Below are 23,601 nucleotides of genomic sequence, written 5' to 3'. Positions count from 1 at the left end.
GTATCAACAAAACGAAACTAATGAAATGGTTTCCAGACAGAGAGATTTTAAGAAATTGGTACTGGAAGTGAATGACACAACGTTAGGTGGTGAAACGAAATGAAGGTCAATACTTGTCATGGCAGCGTGACTTTAAACTAGTTAACTAGGTCACTAGGATTTGTAAACTAAACCAGCATTATGAATGAAGGTGACAAGGAAGGGGGGCAGAGATTGTATGCTACTTTTTTAAACTAAATAAAAATATAGTTCTTGTTAAGTATACCATTTGTACGCGTACTATATTGGTAAAAAAAATTAGATCATTGAATCATGATGAGGTCAGGGTCAGGACGATTTAATAGTAGTTGGTCTTTTCATGTTTTTCTTTTCAAAGTCAATATTCCTTAATTAAAACTGGGATGTGTAGCTTAGAGACTTACATCTCTTGGCTACCCGAGTTGCGTTAGCTCCGTGCCTAAAGGCAGCAAGGAAACCTTCCTCCAACATGTCCATACAACAGATAGGACCAGATCGCATGAAAGAAACGATTTACAAAAAGTATTTTTTTTTAAAGAAATAAAATGGATTTTGTATGTAGGCAAAGTAGGCAATGGAGAAATCATGTCTCACTTTGCCAGGACGTTTCGGACGTTTTATAGAATGCCGGATGATTTCTCACTTTGCCCGTAGCATATATATTACATCCTTGTGAAATCTAGTCATTCTGGTTTATTCATTTTACAATCTTTTAGAGCTGATTTTAGCGGCCCACAAAAGGGAAAAATCCGCTATTATTCTGTTATGGTCCGTCCGTCCGAGACGTTCAATTTCACAAAAAGAAACAATTTTAAAAATCCGATCTCATTGTATTTTTAATCTTGCAAAGTTCTGGTGAAAAGTCTACGTCTTGATTGTTGTTTTTTTGTTTGTCTAACGAACTAGTTTATTTTTGAAATTCGATTTGCAACTAGTTTGCTTTTTTTAAATAAGAATACACCTTTTATAGGAAATAAAAAAAAACATCTTCAGGGTAGGCTTCATTTGTGGATTTGCGCATTGGTACAAAAATATAGCATCTAAGGTCGTAATCGAAACCCTATTAATGGCTAATTTTTTTTTTTCATTTATTAACTGTTTCATTAATTTTACGAGTTTCGGATGTTTCTTCAGAGTTGAAATAATCTATCTCCTAGTCTAAACCTCCAGCAGGACGACGGGGGATGGCCGCGGTCAGAGTATGATCCCGGGACGACCATTGAACGACCGAACGACAGTTCAGCACGCATACCGCACGACCATTCCATATGGTGTTATTATGTTATCACTCATATCTTACATCTAGATTTAGATTGATTTGTTCGGCCGCGTTCTTCCATCTTTCGAATTCTATCCAGCTATGAATTGAATGGAGCATTTTACCCTAGATCTAGAGGTATGGCTGCCTAGCTCAGAGGCATAGATCGCTGTTTTCTATTATAGGTCACGAGCTCGAGTGGCGACGAATACTGACTTCCCTGTACACTACGCGTTGTGTTAGTCAACAGAAAAGTCTCAAATAATCGAGATTATTTTTTTTAACAGACCAAGTTCAAATGAAAATCAGCTTTTAGCTCATCTCATCTGTCTGTTGGTCTGTCATGTTTACATGAAAAAAAAAAATAGAAAAACTACAAGAAAGCTGATTTTTCCTACAGGCACAAAAATATGAAATATAATTTGAGACAGAAATGTCATTGTTAATTAAAAGATTGTTCCGTGTATATTCAATACAAAAAAAAGCAAAAAACGCCAAATGGTAATCTAAAATCACTTTTCTGATTTATATTATTTAATTGTATAGCAGAAAGGTCTAGACATTTTCTTATTCGTAATAGGTTGCTCAATTTGTTTTCAACAACGCCAAATAAATCTTTAAAATTGCATTACTTTAGACAACGAAAGCAAGTGCATGGCTTGAATATTTCTAGTCCATGATGGAATCCGGTAGGGGCAGCCTCTAAGTTTGTGTGATAACACAATCTCTCTTTGTAATCTTATTAAAAATAGATTTCATACTAAATCTATCTATAAAGAAAGAAAGAAAGAAATATGAAAGGTCAATCTGGCCAGTATGAAACACAATTTTGTTTCTCTGATGGTTACAAAAACAAAATCAGACCAAACAAAAACAAGAATGTATTTGAAATGTAAACATTCTGTTTACAAATGAGAAGCTGCTCAGCTTTCCAAAAAAACAAAAGAAAGGGTTGGGGGAGAGGGACTACATCAAACTATTCGCCAGGTGTGTCCTGGCTCTTGTCTCATCTGGTCGCCCCCCATGAAAAACGTTGGCTGATGGTGTTTGATGTGATGACAATAAGACCTGACATTTGAACACTTGGCCTTACATGACCAACCTTGATGAGCTCTAAGTGGGTCAGAGCGGTGGGAACATTATTGGTTACTGTTTTTTGTTTCTAGAACAAGTTGGTACCAACTATAATTTCATAGGAGAAATAAAAAAAACTAGCCAAAAGCATAAGATTTCTTTTTATGAGACTCAAATTTTTCTATTCCTATTATTTGTTTAGTAGAACCATAACTTCTTAGATAATCTCCTAGGTGATTTCTAAGATAATCTCCTAGGTCAGTGATGCCCAAAATACGGCCCGCGGGCCAGAACCGGCCCTCGACGTGGTTCCATCAGGCCCGTCGAAACGTCGTGCAGAAATCTCCTTTCCAAAAAAAGGTTGAAAAATGTATCGTAACCTACGTTTGGGCCCTCATTTTTCTCCGATAGATTGGTATTGTGATCTTTAACATTTGTGTGTTTATGCATTGGAACTCTGAATGTAGAATCTACCATGAAAAGTGAACCTATCTTTACTTTTGTTTTGTTAAACACGTTAATAAGCCAACATATTTATTGTATCAAGAAAGTGTCTGGACTTTTTAATAAAACGACAACATAAAAAAGGCATTATAAAATAAATATGGCGGCATTATTGGTTTGAGTCGCAAATAAAAGATTGTTTAACTACGCCTAGAGATTGGAGGATCCATGTGAATATTTACCAAAAGAGACCAAAAAATTTAGTCGGTTGTAAAGCTATCTTCACCGTTGCTCACATTTGAAGTAGAGAAATGAAGCTGTTTTCTGACGCGTAAAAAATATGTCAAATAACCTATTAATTAAATATTAAATTCACAATTTCTACCAAAATAGTTTCAGAACAATTTCATTTCGTTTTTGAAACTTTTCGGTCATGTGGCCCGCGAGACGAGTGTCGTAAATTAAAACGGCCCGCTGGTCCAATTAGGTTGGGCATCACTGTCCTAGGTAATTTCTAGGATAATCACTGAGATGAGATGAAGTGTCTGAGCATGAAGGTTTGTAATTTGTTTTGTTGTACATTCGAAGCCTAAATTGAAGGACAGAATGCAAAACAGAATGTTACTTGAACTATTCAAAGAAATATATATATATCTTAAATCCTTGACTGATCTGATAGGTATAAAGGAGATTTATGAAACTATCGGACAGTAATAGATAGTTAACAAAGAAAATATAAGTGTAAACCAGAATGGTAATGTACTTGATCCTATCTACTCATAACAATAAGTGCTTATAAAAGTCCACTAAACATATCTCAGTTAAAGTCAATGTAAAGTACTTGTAATTCATGCCAGTGGCGTAGCTATGATGGGGGGAGAATTTGAAAATCCCGCAGGGCCTCCACTTGAGAAGGGCCCCAAACGAATGTTCGTAATTTTTGTTTCTTTACATTATATATTAAATATTACGCAAATTGCAGGGGCCCCCAAATAGGTCAAGCCCCCGGGCCCCCGAATAATGGCAAATTCCTAGCTACGCCACTGCTTAATGCCACGTATTAGACTTTCATAGAGAGGAGACCATACCAACGCTTATATCTTCTCTGTCTGGTACATTTTTGTACACTTCATTTCTCCCACTTCCCATTCTCTTTATGACTAAATTCAAACTATGCACAATTATGTATTTGTCCTAACAAAACATTAGTCGATAAAACAATAAGTTAATTAAATAGAGGTAATTAATTAATTTTGTGTGATATATCGAAAAAGAGAAATAAATTTTACAGTATTGAGATATATGGCAGTAAATGACGAGCTACTTTGATAAACTTTTTTTATATATATATATCTATAATTGAAGCAAAAAACAAGATACCTTATTTACTAAGGGAAACAATCAGTAAAAAAGAACTACTTTACATAAATAATAACGGTTGCGCATCTTGCATAGTCTCGGTTGGCGAAGCTGGTTACGGTAACTCAGAAATCAAACTTAGATATAAGTCAGATGTGGGCAATCTTTTTCTATCGAGGGCCGTATTTTAAAAAAATAGGAATGGGGGGCTGCATATGTAAATATATATGTAAATATAATATAATATATATATATATATATAGGCCTACAGAGATGAAAATGCATAGGGTAATGTTGCATGTCGGATTGAAAAGCAAGAGCCGTCTTTTAATAAGTACGGCCTATCAGAACAACAAATCAATTAGCCTGGAGATTAAAATCCACAAACTTAATACAGCCACCTACGCTTCTAGACGTGGAAAGCTGAAAAGAGGCTGAACTGTGACAGCTGAGAAGGATCCTACGAATAACATCCCGCGATAATGTTACCAAAAGGCAAAATCTTTTCCCGCACAGGCATTCACAGTCTAAGGGAAGTGGGGACTGAATGTCCATGGACATTTGTGAGACATATCATTAGACAAGACGAAACACGTTTACCAAAGTCAGACATGAAAGCTGAAAAGAGGAATGCAAAAACATGGCCGTCCACGGCTAACATGCCGTCACACCTTTTTAGTAGTTCTGAATTTTGTGGGCACCAGCTGGGAGGTGGCTGCCCCAAGCGTTGAATTGCGATCTAGAGGCTTAAGTCTATGTGTTTCTCAACATTTTAAATGTTAAGTGTGCCTCTCAACTGATCAGATGTTTGGGGGAGAGCCTTAAGCTCACTAAGAGTTGTCCGGGGCGAAGCTAATAAAGTGTGTTTCTGTATTTCTGAGTTTTAGAAACTCTTTCTCCTGGAGTCTACAACGCATTATTTTTCTCATAATAGGAAGATATCAAATAGAATAAAATTACTAAGGTTTGGAACATGTTGGTACTAGACTGTGAGAGACATTCGAGGTAGTCATTTTTATTTTTAGAAGTTGGGAGAAGTGCATGTATTCGACTTGGCTGTCACCCCAAAGTGAGTGTCACTCGGTGCGGCCCTCAACCCCAAAGTGACGGCACTGAATTAAAGTACTAAAACAAAACATTGTACATTAAACAACAGAAATAAGTTGAATATATCACCGCTACATGAGGAATAAGATAATAAGAGAAGTCTGCTGCTAATTATAATGTATGTAATTAATTTTTTCACTAGTAAATCATGACATGTGAGTAATATCTATATTCCTTTCTTATTTATGAAGTACATGTGATTGTGTGTGGTGTGTGTGAGAGAGAGTATTTTATATTTGAATGTGTGTGCGCATAGAGTGGGTGTATGTGTGCGTGTAAGTGCAGTACTTACCCTCCTCCAGGACTCCTGCAGGCTGAGAACCTCCATTGCTTGTGAAGACGAATGGTGTCCTGTATTCTAAATTTATCTTTGGACGACGGCCTTGAAGTCTTGACAGTTTGATTGGGCTATCCTTTCCTGTTAGCTGTAGGCTGGACCTGTGCGTTCTGTAACAAAATGCATTTGCACCCAATCATCAAAGTGATACAAACATATTGAGACTAAGTTCTACAAACATCAAAGTGATACAAACATATTGAGACTAAGCTCTACAAACATCAAAGTGATACAAACATATTGAGACTAAGTTCTACAAACATCAAAGTGATAAAAACATATTGAGACTAAGCTCTACAAACATCAAAGTGATAAAAACATATTGAGACTAAGCTCTACAAACATCAAATAGGCAAAATATGAAGACAACAATGAGGTCCCTGTACACGTATATGGTTGTGAAAGTTGGTCGCTGAGGATGTAAGACGAATAGGTTTGGCTAAATAAAGAGGATGTTTGTTTAAAGCTAGAAAAAAATAATTTTGTTTTTGCTCATTTTTGCTGAATTTTACAAGTAACTTTCAAGTAAAAAAAGAACGTCGAATAACTTTAAGAATGCTGAAATATTTACATACAGCCAGATGACAATGGGCCCTACTTACAACTGTCAGAAAAATCAAACTTAAACTTTCTGATCATATCCCAAGATATTCAGGACTCGCAAAGACTTTCCTTCAGGGAAAAGATGAAAAGGCAGAGAGATAGGAAGACATGATTCAAGTTTGGAGGATCCTGTCATTGAAGGAATTTCTTTTCAAGTCAGAAGACAAAGAGAAATGGAGAAAGACGGTCGACAGATCATATGTGTTTCCCCAACGGTGCAACAGACTATGGGACTGGTGAAAAATGAAGGTGTATTACACTTGTTGACATAGTAACTGTGGAAATAAAACATTGATAAGTGCTTGTCTTTTAATTTCTGTCCACAAACTTGACAAATTTTATTATTACATTAGGGGGGGGGGGGGGTCACTTACACGTGACTAATGTCAGGAAATCTGATTCCGCTGTCAATTAAAAGGTACAAATTTAGCTCTATAGTGTTAAGAGAATCCTCGTCTCAACGACTTCTTCGATCAGAGTTAATTTTAGAAAGAGCCATTAGTGTGCTTCAGAAAATATTAGCACTGACCCGTAAATTATTTCCCACTTAGATAGTTGTCCTAGCATAGACACCAACATCATAAAATACTCTTCAACTCTTAAAAATAAGTATCACACACAAACACTGAATATATCCTATGTATTTTTTAACTCGCTTTTCTTCTTCCTATTTATTAACTATCCTTAATGGAATGAATGATATCTTAGAATCGTTTCAGAATGTGTGAATTTTGTTCTTATTGAAACTTATAGAAAAGAACTGTGAAAATGGCAGGAATGTAAAGTTGCTTTTAAGGGAGATAGTTCAAGGTGGGTCTAAAGGAACATTTGATTTATTACCAGTCTCTAGCTCTAAAAAAAAAATTTTTTTATCCAACTTGTTTTGTTTTTGTTTGTTTTATTTTTTTGTTTTAACAGGAACAATTTTTCTCTGATTATTTGGTTAATTGATAAGTCAACTCTCAGGTGATAATCTAGACATTTTTGAAACTTAAAAGTAAAATTGTATCTTCAGACTCGTACCGCCAGTTTCCCCACAGCACGTACAGATATTATTATTCTAAAAAAGTATTATTGCTTTAATAAAGTGTTACCCAAACTGAGTTCCGCGGAACCCTAGCGAGGCCTGAACAGGTATTTCATGAGCTACTGGAATAATTAACTAGTATGCCACCTTGTGAATTAATCTCTCTAAAAAGAAAGCAGTGTTCCGCTAAATAATCAGGATGTGCAAAGTGTTCCATGAAGGAAAAAACATTAAAAATAGGAATAAACTTTATAGAATCCTAAATGCTGCTGGCAAAATCATTGGCAAAAAACAAACCCCATTTGGTCAGTTGTTTGAGACAAACATCTATAAAAAAGCTAACAAGATCCTCGAAATAAAGAATCACCCTTTGTGTCAGGATTTTGTGATTTTACCATCACAAAAGAGATACAAGACACCGATAGCAAAGACAAACAGACACAAACACTCTTTTGTTCCCCTGGCAATCAAATCATTAAATAAGAACAATCTGGTATAAACTTTGTCACATGTAAATTATGAGTGAGTCTGGTGTGAATGTACACTTTGGTTTCTTATAGTTATAATGTTTTTTGTTTGGTGTAATGCACAAATTGTAAGACAAATTTCCTTACGGATAATAAAGATTATTATTATTATTATTATTATTATTATTATTATTATATCAAGTGTATCAAATAATTATAAAGATGACATTTAATATCTATGAAATAGTTCCATCTTTAACGCAAAGAGAATTAACATTATCAGGCAACATCTATAGGCAATGTTTCCCAAACTTTTTCCTTCATGGAACACTTTGCACATCCTGATTATTTAGCGGAACACTGCTTTCTTTTTAGAGAGATTAATTCACAAGGTGGCATACTAGTTAATTATTCCAGTAGCTCATGAAATACCTGTTCAGGCCTCGCTAGGGTTCCGCGGAACTCAGTTTGGGTAACACTTTATTAAAGCAATAATACTTTTTTAGAATAATAATAAAAAAACAACTTTGATATTTCGACCCTGAAACTAATCATTCATTTCAGATATTATTACAATTTTTGGACAGACATGCGTATATGTTTCACTTAACGCAACTCAACAACAGATTTAATGTTTTCATTTAAAAGATAGTTTCTTGAACACACACAAAAATATTAATTTATAAACTGACAAAGTTGGGAGTCAGAATGTTAAATAATGATTTTTTTTTTTAAATTTGAAAAACTGTAGTGACATTTGACTTTCAACTAGAAAAAAAACAAACTTGAATGTTCATCTGAAAAACGTTTTGATCCCAAGCATAATTAAAAGTAATTAAAGTAACGGACACAGTAAGATAAAGTAATTTGTTACAGAAAAGTAAAAAAAAAATGTTCACAATCCTATGAAAAACGATCAAACAAGGTTACTTCTACCAAATAGGTTTGAATCAAAGGGGGAGCAATCGTCATTGACTTGAATTTAATAAAATTAGTATAGAGTTTTCTCTCTTTAATTTACATAAACCAAAACAAATGAACCAATCTAACATCGATTAGTCTACAAACTCTAAGGAAGATATTTTCGTAAAAGTACTATCGTGCGTTTAGGAAATTGGAGTATCAATAGTATGCAATGCAAAATCAATATATATTTTTTTTAAACAGATTTTTGTTTGCGTGTTGGCTTTTTCTAGCAGGTATCCCAAAAATGACCTTTTTGGGGAACGTTTACCCCCAAAATCATTTTAAAAAAAAACACAGTATTACTTGAGTTTTTATTACCATTAGCAACTGGAAGCCTGAGTATCTTGAAGTGAATGAATTATATATATACAGGCCGATACGCGATCTAGGGGACCAGATCGCGATATTGCCATTACCACTTTACATTAATGAATGCACGAAACGGCCAGCCAATGGGCAAAATGGCCGGATATTTCTCGATTATTCGGTAAATCTCTGTTACATCAAACACGAACAAAAACTCTCTCAAAATTTGTTACTTGTGTTTATAAAACAGAATAAAGTAATGTATTTGTTACTTGAGTGTCTAGAATAGATTGTTACTTGAGGTTATGAATCAGAAATTTTTTATTGAATTGTTGAGAATAGTTTCAGCTTTCATTCGCCAAACTTTGTTTTGTTTCATGTACGAGTTTTGGGTATGGCATACACAGACACTGTTGAAAGCAAACTGTACAAACTGACAAATTTAGAGAGAATATTTATTATCTCAATTCCTCCATTCAGCTTGCAAACTCTTCATCAGCAACACACGGAATCTGGAACGGCTTAAACGATTTTCTTAGGAATTTGACAGTTTATGTATAGATTTAGGAAAAGAATTATCAGCTCATTGGCTACACGGGAGGGGGGGGGGGACTCTGTTTTTCTAGTATAAAAAAGTTAAGTAAAGTTCCCTTTTCAGACCCTGTGGTCTATAGGGCAGATAATGTCACCTGTTTCTATGGCCTACGGTTAACAAGGGTGACATGTGGCCAGCACAACGACCAATCGCCTTTACTTTTCCCCAACTAAACTCAGGTACCCATTCGAGATGGGTGGACTGAGAGGCGCCCAAAGATCCCGAAATTAAAAATCCCAGTTTTAACTATGATTCGAACCCTGAACCCCCTGTTCGGATGCCGAGCGCTTTACTGCTCAGCCATCGCGCCTCCTTTTTCTAGTATAATAGTATATGAATTAATTTAGGCTAGACAATCTTTCTTTTGAATACATGTATGTAAGCAGGTGCTACCTCATGTCTTTATTAAAGAGTGAAATACATAAGTAGATTTTCAGGAACATTCTAAGTGTGCATCTATAGGCCTATCATTTAACTAGAGACAGTCTTTTAATGTTGCCATATTAGGAGCAGAAGTAACCGCTCTTACAGTCATCAGCTTCGTAAAGGATGAATGTCTGTGACGCTGGCGCGCTGGACTGTCTTTCGGATTTATCGATGGTCTCGGGTTCAAACCATACCTCTCCCCTCCCTCGTCGTCCTGCGGAAGGTTTGTGAGCTGGACTGTCGTTCGGATTTACAGATGGTCCCGGGTCGCCCCATCAACCGTAGTCCAGCGACAGGTTTGGACTAGGAAGTAAATTATCTTCAACTCTGAAAGAAAATCCGAAACATGTAAAACATTTTACAAACAAGCAATAAAAGCTTTTTTTTTTCTATTTTACTTGTTTAAATATCAGCTTTGTGCTAGACTTGTGAAGTGGCAGCTGAGTGATGGATAGGGAACACTGCTTCAAGTGCTCTGTGCTAGACTTGTGAAGTGGCAGCTGAGTGATGGATAGGAAACACTGCTTCAAGTGCTTTGTGCTAGACTAGTAAGGTGGCAGCTGAGTGATGGATAGGGAACACTGCTTCAAGTGCTGTGTGCTAGACTTGTGAAGTGGCAGCTGAGTGATGGATAGGAAACACTGCTTCAAGTGCTTTGTGCTAGACTAGTAAGGTGGCAGCTGAGTGATGGATAGGGAACACTGCTTCAAGTGCTTTGTGCTAGACTAGTAAGGTGGCAGCTGAGTGATGGATAGGAAACACTGCTTCAAGTGCTTTGTGCTAGACTAGTAAGGTGGCAGCTGAGTGATGGATAGGGAACACTGCTTCAAGTGCTTTGTGCTAGACTAGTAAGGTGGCAGCTTAGTGATGGATAGGGAACACTGCTTCAAGTGCTGTGTGCTAGACTTGTGAAGTGGCAGCTGAGTGATGGATAGGGAACACTGCTTCAAGTGCTTTGTGCTAGACTAGTAAGGTGGCAGCTGAGTGATGGATAGGGAACACTGCTTCAAGTGCTGTGTGCTAGACTTGTGAAGTGGCAGCTGAGAGATGGATAGGGAACACTACTTCAAGTGCTGTGTGCTAGACTTGTGAAGTGCCAGCTGAGTGATGGATAGGGAACACTACTTCAAGTGCTGTGTGCTAGACTAGTGAAGTGGCAGCTGAGTGATGGATAGGGAACACTGCTTCAAGAGCTTTGTGCTAGACTTGTGAAGTGGCAGCTGAGAGATGGATATGAAACGCTGCTTCAAGTGCTTTGTGCTAGACTTGTGAAGTGGCAGCTGAGAGATGGATATGAAACGCTGCTTCAAGTGCTTTGTGCTAGATTTGTGAAGTGGCAGCTGAGAGATGGATATGATACACTACTTCAAGTGCTCTGTGCTAGACTTGTGAAGTGGCAGCTGAGAGATGGATATGAAACGCTGCTTCAAGTGCTTTGTGCTAGATTTGTGAAGTGGCAGCTGAGAGATGGATATGAAACGCTGCTTCAAGTGCTTTGTGCTAGACTTGTGAAGTGGCAGCTGAGTGATGGATAGGGAACACTGCTTCAAGAGCTTTGTGCTAGACTAGTAAGGTGGCAGCTGAGTGATGGATAGGGAACACTGCTTCAAGTGCTTTGTGCTAGACTTGTGAAGTGGCAGCTGAGAGATGGATAGGGAACACTACTTCAAGTGCTGTGTGCTAGACTAGTGAAGTGGCAGCTGAGTGATGGATAGGGAACACTGCTTCAAGAGCTTTGTGCTAGACTTGTGAAGTGGCAGCTGAGAGATGGATATGAAACGCTGCTTCAAGTGCTCTGTGCTAGACTTGTGAAGTGGCAGCTGAGAGATGGATATGAAACGCTGCTTCAAGTGCTTTGTGCTAGATTTGTGAAGTGGCAGCTGAGAGATGGATATGATACACTACTTCAAGTGCTCTGTGCTAGACTTGTGAAGTGGCAGCTGAGAGATGGATATGAAACGCTGCTTCAAGTGCTTTGTGCTAGATTTGTGAAGTGGCAGCTGAGAGATGGATATGATACACTACTTCAAGTGCTCTGTGCTAGACTTGTGAAGTGGCAGCTGAGAGATGGATATGAAACACTGCTTCAAGTGCTTTGTGCTAGACTTGTGAAGTGGCAGCTGAGAGATGGATATGATACACTACTTCAAGTGCTCTGTGCTAGACTTGTGAAGTGGCAGCTGAGAGATGGATATGAAACGCTGCTTCAAGTGCTTTGTGCTAGACTTGTGAAGTGGCAGCTGAGAGATGGATATGATACACTACTTCAAGTGCTCTGTGCTAGACTTGTGAAGTGGCAGCTGAGAGATGGATATGAAACACTGCTTCAAGTGCTTTTGACCAAAACCATGAGGTTATACAAAGTGCTTACTAATGTTATGGAGGGAGCCTGTGTTTGTGTTGCTATGGTGACAGTGAAAAGAGGTTAGCGATTGGTCGTGAATGATGCAAGATAAGCGGCATTGTCGTCAGCGTTCTTAGGTCGGACTTCAGAACGTGAGACTGAACGGTTGTGTTATTGTAGTGAGTTTGATTTGCTTAAAGAATAATAGCCTCTTACTAAAATCTAGTACGTTTATTTTGTCTCGTATCAACTTGATGTTGTCTCTATTATAACAAAAGTTATATTTAGTCTTATTCACAAAGAAGTTACTCAAGGTATTTCCATTTGTATTAGTTAAGATACATAACGCCTACAGCGGTTTAGTTGTCTACTAGCAGTGTGGTGCTACAAGTCAACGACCGTCAATAAAAATTGGACTAGAGACGTCTACCCTATTCCCCTGGGAAACCTCAAGCCACACGCAGTAAGTTTTGTGGCTACAGTATTTATTTTGATGGAGGAAAAATTCACAAAGAGAAACAACCACATCATCATTTACCATCAATTGCCGCAGACAGACGACGAGTCCATTCATACCCTACAAAAATATCTGTCGTTGATATTAGTCTGTAAACCGAAATGGCGTGCGTCTGTTTAATGGGTCGATTTAAAGGGAGCCAACTGAGCTACCCATTCACGTGTTTGGCCTTGAGAAGAAGGTTGCGGAATAAGCCAAACTTTCTCTCTATTTTATGCTTTTGTTGCATTTTTAAAAATGTAAATTGTGTGAGTGCTTTAAAGCTTTTTACAATTTTATTTACAGAAGATTATTTAAATATGTAAAAATATTCAACTTTTTAAATTAAACATTTCAATTACATTTATACGTAATAAACATACAATGTTTTATTCTGTGCTTATTGTGCAGTTACTGTAAAATAGCCGAGAAAAGAGCTAAAATTAAATAGCGCAAATTCTGAGGTATCCAATTTAAACAAAAAATTAAAAAAGAGACAAAAAAGAGTCTAAGGTCTCTTATGACAAAGATTTTCCGACATTGATATAAAACAAAATGTCGAAACGCCTTGTTTCCAAACATTTGATACGAAATGAAATAAATGTTATTCACTCATTTTTTATTGTTCCTGATTTCTGCTCATTAAGTGCATCCATAAATGTAATGTAATTAAAATACCCAGGGCCTTGATGATATCCCCCAGTAAGTATTTAACTTAATAAAACATGCATATACCCAAGACTAGGTGAGGACTGCTTATCAATCGCAGCTTGTCGTCTGGCGAGAGGAACGTCTTTGTGGAATCCTGGGAATGAGCTTCCTATGTCCTTGCGCATGCGCTCTACCATCTGTGCGAAAAATTCTTGCCCTCCATCCTGACTTTCACTGGAAGAGTCGGAACATTCTGGGTCACTGTCGTGACGTCTGCTGTATTGGGACATGACTTTTGCACCTCCAAGGCGTGCTATCTGGAGGGAAAATGTAAAATTTATTTGTAAAATAGCATAGTACAAAGTGGCTACAGTGCAACAGATGATTGATTAAAAATACTGACACAAAAACAAGAACCACTTGCAAGTTAATTTCACAGATTACAAGAAAAATAATAAAAATATTTTTGTACTTCACAATACCTCCTTTATACATGTTATAGACTTATTATTTTGATCTAAATAACTGATTAATGGTTCTTTGCGTAGCGCTGTAAGCTCAACAGACCAGGTCCGAGATAAAGCCTCGGAGTTAAGCGTTCTATGAACAAAAGAAAAGCATTCTCCTGACGTCTGCAGAGCAAGAGGCTCTTTGAACGCTTCCATCAAAGATGCCTTCGCTCCATAATGAGCATACGCTCGCAAGATTACATTACAAACAGTCATGTTCTGCTGGAAGCTGGTATGGACAGTATAGAAGCGTGATGCTAACAAGGTCTTTGTCGTGTTAGGCGGAACTGTTTGCTTTAAGGATTTTTCACTTTGGGGGAAAGTCGAGAATTACAACGTAAAAATCGTATTTAAAATATCTACTTTAAAAAAACAAAAAACAAAAATTCGAAATTCGTACAAAAAAACAGACAAAAAAAAATCTCCTTTCCAAGATGAAATGACATAATCTTCATTTAATTTTACTATTTCAATCAACTTAAGTAATGATGTTAATTGTTCTTTGTCACTATTCCAATATTAATTCATTAGCTATTAAAACTGTGAACTTTCAATAACAAAAACAAAGACCGCCCCCGCACAACTCGTCTGCTCGAATGTTCTAGTGTTAAATAGACTGTTTGGAAATGAAATGATTTCACGTCAAAGTGTAATTATATGAAGTGGATATGTAATTATATCCTACTGAAATGTGTTTATATCCTATTGAAATGTGTTTATATCCTACTGAAATGTGTTTATATCCTATTGAAATGTGTTTATATCCTACTGAAATGTATTTATATCCTACTGAAATGTGTTTATATCCTATTGAAATGTGTTTATATCCTACTGAAATGTGTTTATATCCTATTGAAATGTGTTTATATCCTACTGAAATGTATTTATATCCTACTGAAATGTGTTTATATCCTATTGAAATGTGTTTATATCCTACTGAAATGTGTTTATATCCTATTGAAATATGTTTATATCCTACTGAAATGCGTTTATATCATATTGAAATGTGTTTATATCCTACTGAAATGTATTTATATCCTACTGAAATGTGTTTATATCCTATTGAAATGTGTTTATATCCTATTGAAATGTGTCAATATCCTACTGAAATGCGTTTATATCATATTGAAATGTGTTTATATCCTACTGAAATGTATTTATATCCTACTGAAATGTGTTTATATCCTATTGAAATGTGTTTATATCCTATTGAAATGTGTTTATATCCTACTGAAATGTGTATATATCCTACTGAAATGTGTATATATCCTACTGAAATGTGTTTATATCCTACTGAAATGTGTATATATCCTACTGAAATGTGTATATATCCTACTGAAATGTGTTTATATCCTACTGTATGCATGTAAGACATCCCAAACTGTTCTTTCACTTGACCTAACGTTGTTGAATCCAAATCCAAATGAACTGATACAAAACGCAAACTACTTTCAAGTACTTGCCCTTGTTTTAACTCCTAGTGACCTTTAAAGATTGAGGATCGAACGAGTTCAAGAACTTGTTTTCTCCACTTCAACATGGGACTTGCCCGTTTGTCAGACTAGCACCAAACGTCCCCAGGCGATACATCTTCCCTCATGCCCAAACCGTCCGATCCCATCCGCTGGAAATTTGAAAAGGCCAAATCGAAGTTACTATTAAAAATTGAACAGGGCTAACCAGCAAACAGTGTTTCCGGTGAATGAAAACTAATTGCCAGACTTAGACATTGGAAACTGATGTCGTGATTACATAATTATTTATATTGACTTCTACGTCGAGATTGTGAAACGCTACAAGACTTGGGTGTCAGTGATACAACTAGGAAGACCACTTAAGCTGAAATCAGAAACTGAGACAAAAAAATTCTGTGGGACGCCTTACGCGGCTCTGAGGCGTCATATTACGCAGCTTTGAGGCGTCGCTTTACGCGGTTGTAGGGCGTCGCCTTACGTGGCACTGAGGAAGCATGTATGTCGCATTTTGCGTTATCTATTCTTATAGGAGTCGCGGTGGCTTAGCAGTAAAGCACTTGGCCTCCGAACCGGAGGGTCCCGGGTTCAAATCCTGATGAAGACTGGGATATTTAATTTCGGGATCTTTAGGGCCTTTGAGTCCACGCAACTGTAATAGGTACCTGACACTAGTTCAGGAAATGTAAAGATGGTTAATCGATGTGCTGGCCACATGACATCCTCATTAACCACACACACACACACACACAAACAGATGACCTTTACATTGATAGATCGCAAGGTCTGAATGGGAAACTTTTTTTTTACATTTAAATATTGTTATTTGTGTAGTGAGATCAGTACGAAGAGTTTAAAGTTCAAGAATTCTTTTGTTTCACAAGTTTCAAGCGTGCCTTCAATAATGTAAATTAATACGTCCATGCCCAGACCTACAGGACGGCGTAGGATGGCAGAGGGCTGAGCACTAGTGGATCCAGAACTTTTCAAAGGGGGGTGGGGCGATCATATACATGCCCTCAGGGCCGGTCCTAACAATTGCGGGCCCTATGCGAAACTGATTGCGCGGGGCCTGGTCTGGGTTGGAATAAGGGTAATAAGTGAAAATTAAGATTTTGTATTATTCTTTACTAAGAACAAAATTGCGATCAAATTAGCTTTAATTTACGAACCTTGCACCTATGGAATATTTATATGCCAGTGACTATAAAAGTAAATAAAGAATTGTAACTTCCGATTAAGGTGAAAATTCGTCCGACTATTACATTTTATTACATGAAAGCTGACAATGTCTTTTTTTTTTTACCGCGCGTAGGATTGGTGTTTTACGTAATGAATGACACCCACAAATGACTATTTTGACTTTTTTTCTGGAGATTTTTATGAGTTAACAGAAGATTTTAATAAGTTCATGAGATTTCCATGACTTTTTCGTATGTATTCTGCAATTTAATAAGCACACCTAGAAATAGCGTGGGGCATATGAAAGGCGGGGCCCACTGCAACCGCATAGGTTGCAGTGGCCTAAGACCGGCCCTGCATGCCCTAAATCTAATGTCTCTCACGCACCATTTTTCTTATCTGACCTGCACTCTTCCTACTGGGAGGAATAGTGAGTTAGAGACGCCAAGAGAGTGAATTACTGACGCTCAGAACGAAATAAAATCTTTATTACTGGCGTCCGAACACTATTTTTTGTGTGAGGGGGCATCACTACAAACCTTTTGAGAAACACTGCTTTGACCATATACCACATTCTAGTAGTATCAACAGGGGAGAGAATGATGGTTTGGACTTTAAATTGGGGCTAAATGGAGGTAAAAATATATATTGCAGACGCCTTCTTGTAGTCATAATGTATTTAAATTTTTAAATGTTCTGTTGTTCCATAAAAAGTCATATATACGATTATTTATTTATTAATAAATCGGATACTGCAGTTAATGCTCTGTGTTCATAATAGCTTTAAATTGAACACTGGCTTTGTTTTTATGGCAGTCAATAAATGTATAATTATAAATCACAATATAGATTTTATAAGTTTTTAAAGATTTGTCTCCCGCTATCTAAGATTCTTTGATGATACCGATTGGTCAAGTAACCCCAAGGATCCACATACCCCAAGTCGAGAATCTCTGGAACCAATTGTAAGCTGTTCTCTCCCCCTGGTTAGTGAGATGACGCAAGAGAAGCCCAAAGTTCCAGGAACAAGGAAGTGTGGTTTAATTTGATTAGATAAGCACTCATAAATTTCAGACTTCCAAAGAAAGTTCTGGAAAACGTCTATTCTGGGTCAGTCAATTATATCCAAGACTACCATCCTGTTTAATTAGTTGATGGCCTATAATTATAAATCAATAAAAACATCCATTCTCTCAGAGCTTTTTATGCCAGCGCGCGCTTTTTTTTTCTCTTCTCTTACTAAGCAGACGATACTAAATTTTCTGAGGTTAGCTATTGGTTGGACGTCTTCTGGTATTTTGGGAATGCTTGAAACTAAATCTTGCAGGATGAAATGTTTACTTGTATTGATTACCACTCAGTAAAAAAAAAAAGCAAGATGGCGGATTCTTGGGGAATTTTCAGACTTCTTACGAATCATTTCGAGTGGTGGGACTATTTTAACTTGAGATGTGAGATCAGGTGTACTGATGGTGTTCAAAATAGGCCTACTAGATAAACTAGCTGGCTGACCGGTCCTGTAGTATGCGCTCTGGACTGTTTCGATGCTCATGGGTTCGAACCAGGCCTGTTATCCCGTCCGAGATGCGACGGATTCGGTACAAGATGTAACAATTCTGAAGGGACACCCGAAACATGTAAAAAAAAAAAAAACATGTCTTCGCTAACTAGTCTGCACACGGCCATCCAGCTATGAAGAGACTTAAGTGCAAATAATTGAACATGAATAAAACAAATTAATTCTAACTTTTATATAGCACTACTTTCATGCCTATAGCATGCTCAGAGCGTTATGGTTCGATCTCATTTGTGGACCAGTAAGCGGGTGGGGCTATCTGGAAGAAGGTTTTCTGTGCTGCCTTTAGACGCTCAGTAAACACAGCTCTGCTCGAGTCCGGGTCTCGAGCCTCGAGTCACCTTTATAGGTAACCAAGCCAATTTCAAGCGTACTTAGCCTCTCGACCACGCTTACGAATGAATTTGTATTTGCTACATTGATAAACTGATATTAATAATAGGTCTTTTTATTTATTTATTTACAGTTGTGCATTGCACAAAGGAAAAAAAATTATAGCGATAGCAAACAAAATATTCGCTGATGCCACAGTTTCACTGAAACATTACATGTGAAGTTTACATCAGAAAGTTGGATTGGATTCATTGATTGAATTGAACAAAGGCGTGAGTGTCAGTTTTTCATTCAATGTCTTGTATCGAGACTATCATGGTAAAATCAAAACTGTTAAAATCGTTTTAGGTTTCAATGTTCATCACTTCCTAAAGAATGTTTTCCTCGTATAGATTTGAAAGCTTGTAGATATGTTTAGATAGAAATTGAGTTTATCTTGTTTTTAAGAAGGTTCTCAAACTTTTATACAAAGTTGAATGTCAGCTTAATTCATTTGTCTATAGGGCCGTTTGGAGTATTAGTCTCAACATCTCAACCAAAAAAAAAAACATCAACTTCAAAAACAACTATGCTATTTTGAGTCACAGTAACATTTTTACACACACCCAGGTGTAACACTGAAACCTAATTGTGAAATTTTGGAGCCAATACATCAAAGTAAGATAATAGAGATATCCTCACCAGCACACCTGTGTCCAGGTAAAACAAATTATCCAACCTTCGACTCGAGGCTTCAAATCTTTGTTTTCATTCTGTCAGGTTCCTGAGAGAGAAAAAGAGGGATAATTAAAATGACGTTAAGTGTCGATTACTTTATAAACGATAGTGATAGTAGCAAGCAGAATTTAAATCTGTGCATTTAAGAAAGATATCATATTAATATTTAGAGGTCACCCAACAAAATCTACTCAGCCCCAAAGATCACCGTAAATGGACACCCCACCCTTAACGTGGTAGACCACTTCCCATATCTGGGAAGCATAGTATCAAATCACGCATCGTCTGTATGAGACGTTACCATCAAGCGAAAGTAGAACAGTAGAACAAAATTTCTAGGAGGTAATGGCAGGGCCGTCCTTAGGTAATTGAAGGCCCTAGGTGAAGCGAAAAAGGAGGCGGCTGCCTAGTTTGCCAATGCTAAGGCTGGCCCTGTCAATGGTTCTCTCAACCCTTCCATGTTGATCTGAGCAACTAAAACTTTTTGAACGCTTTAACCAAAGATGTTTCCTTTACATCATGGACATACAGTAGCAAGACCGCACTACAAACAGCACAGCGATATTCTTGCGAATGCCGGTATGAAAAGTATTGAGGGACTTCTTGTAGCCCGACAGTTACGCTGGGCAGTGCATGGAGGATGAACGTATGCCAGCTGCGACCTACATATTTTGCCACATCCAGTTTTTATGGAGTGTGTGTGTGTTTCTACGGTGACGGTGGGAAGAGGTTAGAGACTGGTTGTGAATGATGCAAGATAGGTGGCATTGTCGTCATTGGTTTTAGTTAGGACAGACGACTCCACAACGTGAGAGTGAAAGGTTGTGTTATTGTAGTGAGTTAGATTCTGTTTAAAAAAATATAATTTCTAAAGTCTAGTACATTTTTTTTTATCTCGTATCAACTTGATTTTGTCTTTATTAAAGCAAGTTGGAGCCTAAGCTGGTCTTTAAAGCGTTTCCGTAGGGGACCTCTGTTACGCTGATGAATTTTCAGCTCACCAAAAAAGATGACCACTGGCATACGTTCGTCTGCAATACGGGATACATGACCTGTCCATCACAACTGTTGGACTATAAGAAGTTAGATATACAGTTAGCTTGTTATCAATAGGTTAAGTTTAAAAGTATGTTATCATTTCCCTGTTAAATGTAACAGAAAAACTTCGGCATTTTAAATCCAATATAAAATAATGTTTTTATTTCAATTCTTGCTTATTTGACATGAAATTTTGGACTTTAACTTTACCTGGCGTGTCATCAAATGGAAGAAATGGGGTTGTAAAATTTACAATTCTTCTTCCGTATCTTCCCCCATTCCTAATGGAGCTTATACTATCATATGGAAGAAATAAAAAAGCTCTATCAAAACCTAGTTGTAAATGTCGGTCGGTATCGATTTTTTCTTTATCTCAAACTCTCAGATCATAATCATTCTGGCCGATTACGTAAAAAAACAAAAAGTTTGTGAAGACCTTAAGGCTGGATTTTGACGTTGTCACGAGAATTGATGTTTTAAAGTATCGAATACAACTGTACCAAGAATCTGTTTCTTGTGTGGGTGAAAAGATTTGAAAAGTAATCATTTAAAAATTACTTTTCTGTAACTAGAATGATTGACCTGTGTTTTAAAAGGATCAAATCTTTACACTGGAATAGCTATATTTATTTAGCTCTATATAGAACAATGTATATAGATCTTGTGGTGAGCGTTCATCCCCGGTCATTTGATCCCCAATTAAATATGTTTTCATAGTCATTGTGTAATTGTGCTGTTAATACTCCTTGTATTAAAGCCTTCATTTCACCTAACATATAATTATGTTTATTTAAAATACTTTCGATATTTTTGGCATGTTATAATAGTGTATATGGTGTTTCCCCAACTCTCTTTATATATAAAATATTGTTAATTTCATACTTTTTACAATTATTATTTGATGGATTAGAGGATGAAATGACCAGAGTATGAAATGACCAGTGGATGAAATGACCAGGGGATGAAGTGACCAGGAGATGAAATGACAGGGCATGAAGTGACCAGGAAAAAGATTATATATTTATTTCTATTTACATGACAAAAAAAAATTACACATTAATAATAAGAATAGAAGAAAAAGTCTTTAAAATATATATAAAAATTCGCATCTTTACATATAGAGCTAATGTAAAAATCGTTTTTGTGTGTTAATTGAAATCAATACGATAGGCTTCTGCTAGTAGGTACAGAAGGCGATTTTTTTATTCGTATATCTGTAGATCATTTTATAATTTCTTGGCCAGTGTTGCGTATTTCTTGAAGTCAGTGTTTATTAGAATAAATAAAACATGATATCAGACTCTGAACTGAAACGCTCATACGTAAGAACGATTGACTAATAGATGGCCTTCAGAACGCAAGTTATCAAATAGTTAGGAAACCAGATCATAAAGTCTGTGCGTATATTTCAAAAGACGGAAATATAACTTTTAAAACCCTGCTTAAAAGTTAATTTCATTTGCCTTTGTCCTCCGCCCCGCCCCCACACACACAGAAGAAGTTGAAACTTGTGGCTGTCACTCTAACTTTCACCAACCTGTACACGTCACGTCTTATCCTGTGACGACTACAAAAGTTTGTTGTTTGAAATCGATAAGTTTTAAACCTTTATATTTTTTGGGGGGAAAGGGGGGGAGGGGGGGGAGGGGCGGCATTGGTCATGAAAATATTGCAGAAAGAAAAATAAGCCTGAAATATTATCAAGGTCTGTTACAGTATCGAATACTTTTAGAAAACATCAACTTTGTAGAAGACATCAGCTTAGATCAGCCATCAACTTGGAGAAGACATCAACATTGTAGAAGACATCAGCTTAGATCAGCCATCAACTTGGAGAAGACATCAACTTTGGAGAAGACATCAACTTTGGAGAAGACATCAACTTTGTAGAAGACATCAACTTGGAGAAGACATCAACTTTGTAGAAGACATCAACTTGGAGAAGACATCAACTTTGTAGAAGACATCAACTTGGAGAAGACATCAACTTTGTAGAAGACATCAACTTGGAGAAGACATCAACTTTGTATAAGACATAAACTTGGAGAAGACATCAACTTTGTAGTAGACATCAACTTGGAGAAGACATCAACTTTGTAGAAGACATCAACTTGGAGAAGACATCAACTTTGGAGAAGACATCAACTTTGAGAAGACATCAACTTTGTAGAAGTAATCAACTTGGAGAAGACATCATCTTTGTAGAAGACATCAACTTGGAGAAGACAACAACTTGGAGAAGACATCAACTTGGAGAAGACATCAACTTTGTAGAAGAAATTAACTTGGAGAAGACATCAACTTTGTAGAAGACATCAACTTGGAGAAGACATCAACTTTGTAGTAGACATAAACTTGGAGAAGACATCAACTTTGTAGAAGACATCAACTTGGAGAAGACATCAACTTTGTAGAAGACATCAACTTGGAGAAGACATCAACTTTGTATAAGACATAAACTTGGAGAAGACATCAACTTTGTAGAAGACATCAACTTGGAGAAGACATCAACTTTGTATAAGACATAAACTTGGAGAAGACATCAACTTTGTAGAAGACATCAACTTGGAGAATACATCAACTTTGTATAACACATAAACTTGGAGAAGACATCAACTTTGTATAAGACATAAACTTGGAGAATACATCAACTTTGTAGAAGACATCAACTTGGAGAAGACATCAACTTTGTAGAAGACATCAACATGGAGAAGACATCAACTTGGAGAAGACATCAACTTGGAGAAGACATCAACTTTGGAGAAGACATAAACTTGGAGAAGACATCAAACTTTGTAGAAGACATCAACTTGGAGAAGACATCAACTTTGTAGAAGACATCAACTTGGAGAAGACATCAACTTGGAGAAGACATCAACTTGGAAAAGACATCAACTTGGAGAAGACATCAACTTTGGAGAAGACATAAACTTGGAGAAGACATCAACTTGAGAAGACATCAACTTGGAGAAGACATCAACTTGGAGAAGACATCAACTTGTAGAAGACATCAACTTGGAGAAGACATCAACTTTGGAGAAGACATCAACTTGGAGAAGACATCAACTTGGAGAAGACATCAACTTGGAGAAGACATCAACTTGGAGAAGACATCAACTTTGGAGAAGACATCAACTTTGTAGAAGACATCAACTTGGAGAAGACATCAACTTTGGAGAAGACATCAACTTGGAGAAGACATCAACTTTGTAGAAGACATCAACTTGGAGAAGACATCAACTTGGAGAAGACATCGACTTGGAGAAGACATCAACTTTGTAGAAGACATCAACTTG

The 23,601-nt window shown here is 36.9% G+C and overlaps 1 protein-coding gene across 1 annotated transcript in view; it reads right to left on the bottom strand.

Annotated features, from left to right (window-relative positions):
- The window catches only part of LOC106054127 (uncharacterized), a 426,772-nt gene that overhangs the window by 289,695 nt on the left and 113,476 nt on the right, over positions 1-23,601 (bottom strand). Inside the window, exons 2-4 of the mRNA XM_056025641.1 lie at positions 19,232-19,313; positions 13,563-13,795; positions 5,553-5,707 (exon numbers count right to left, since the gene is read on the bottom strand). Of these exons, the coding sequence (XP_055881616.1) occupies positions 5,553-5,707; positions 13,563-13,768 (361 nt within the window). The 5' untranslated portion in view covers positions 13,769-13,795; positions 19,232-19,313. The remainder of the gene's footprint in view (positions 1-5,552; positions 5,708-13,562; positions 13,796-19,231; positions 19,314-23,601) is intronic.

Source organism: Biomphalaria glabrata, chromosome 4, assembly GCF_947242115.1.
Source record: "Biomphalaria glabrata chromosome 4, xgBioGlab47.1, whole genome shotgun sequence".
NCBI lineage: Eukaryota > Metazoa > Mollusca > Gastropoda > Planorbidae > Biomphalaria > Biomphalaria glabrata.
Note: the sequence above shows the minus strand (reverse complement) of the source record. Positions and strands in the feature narration are given on the sequence as shown.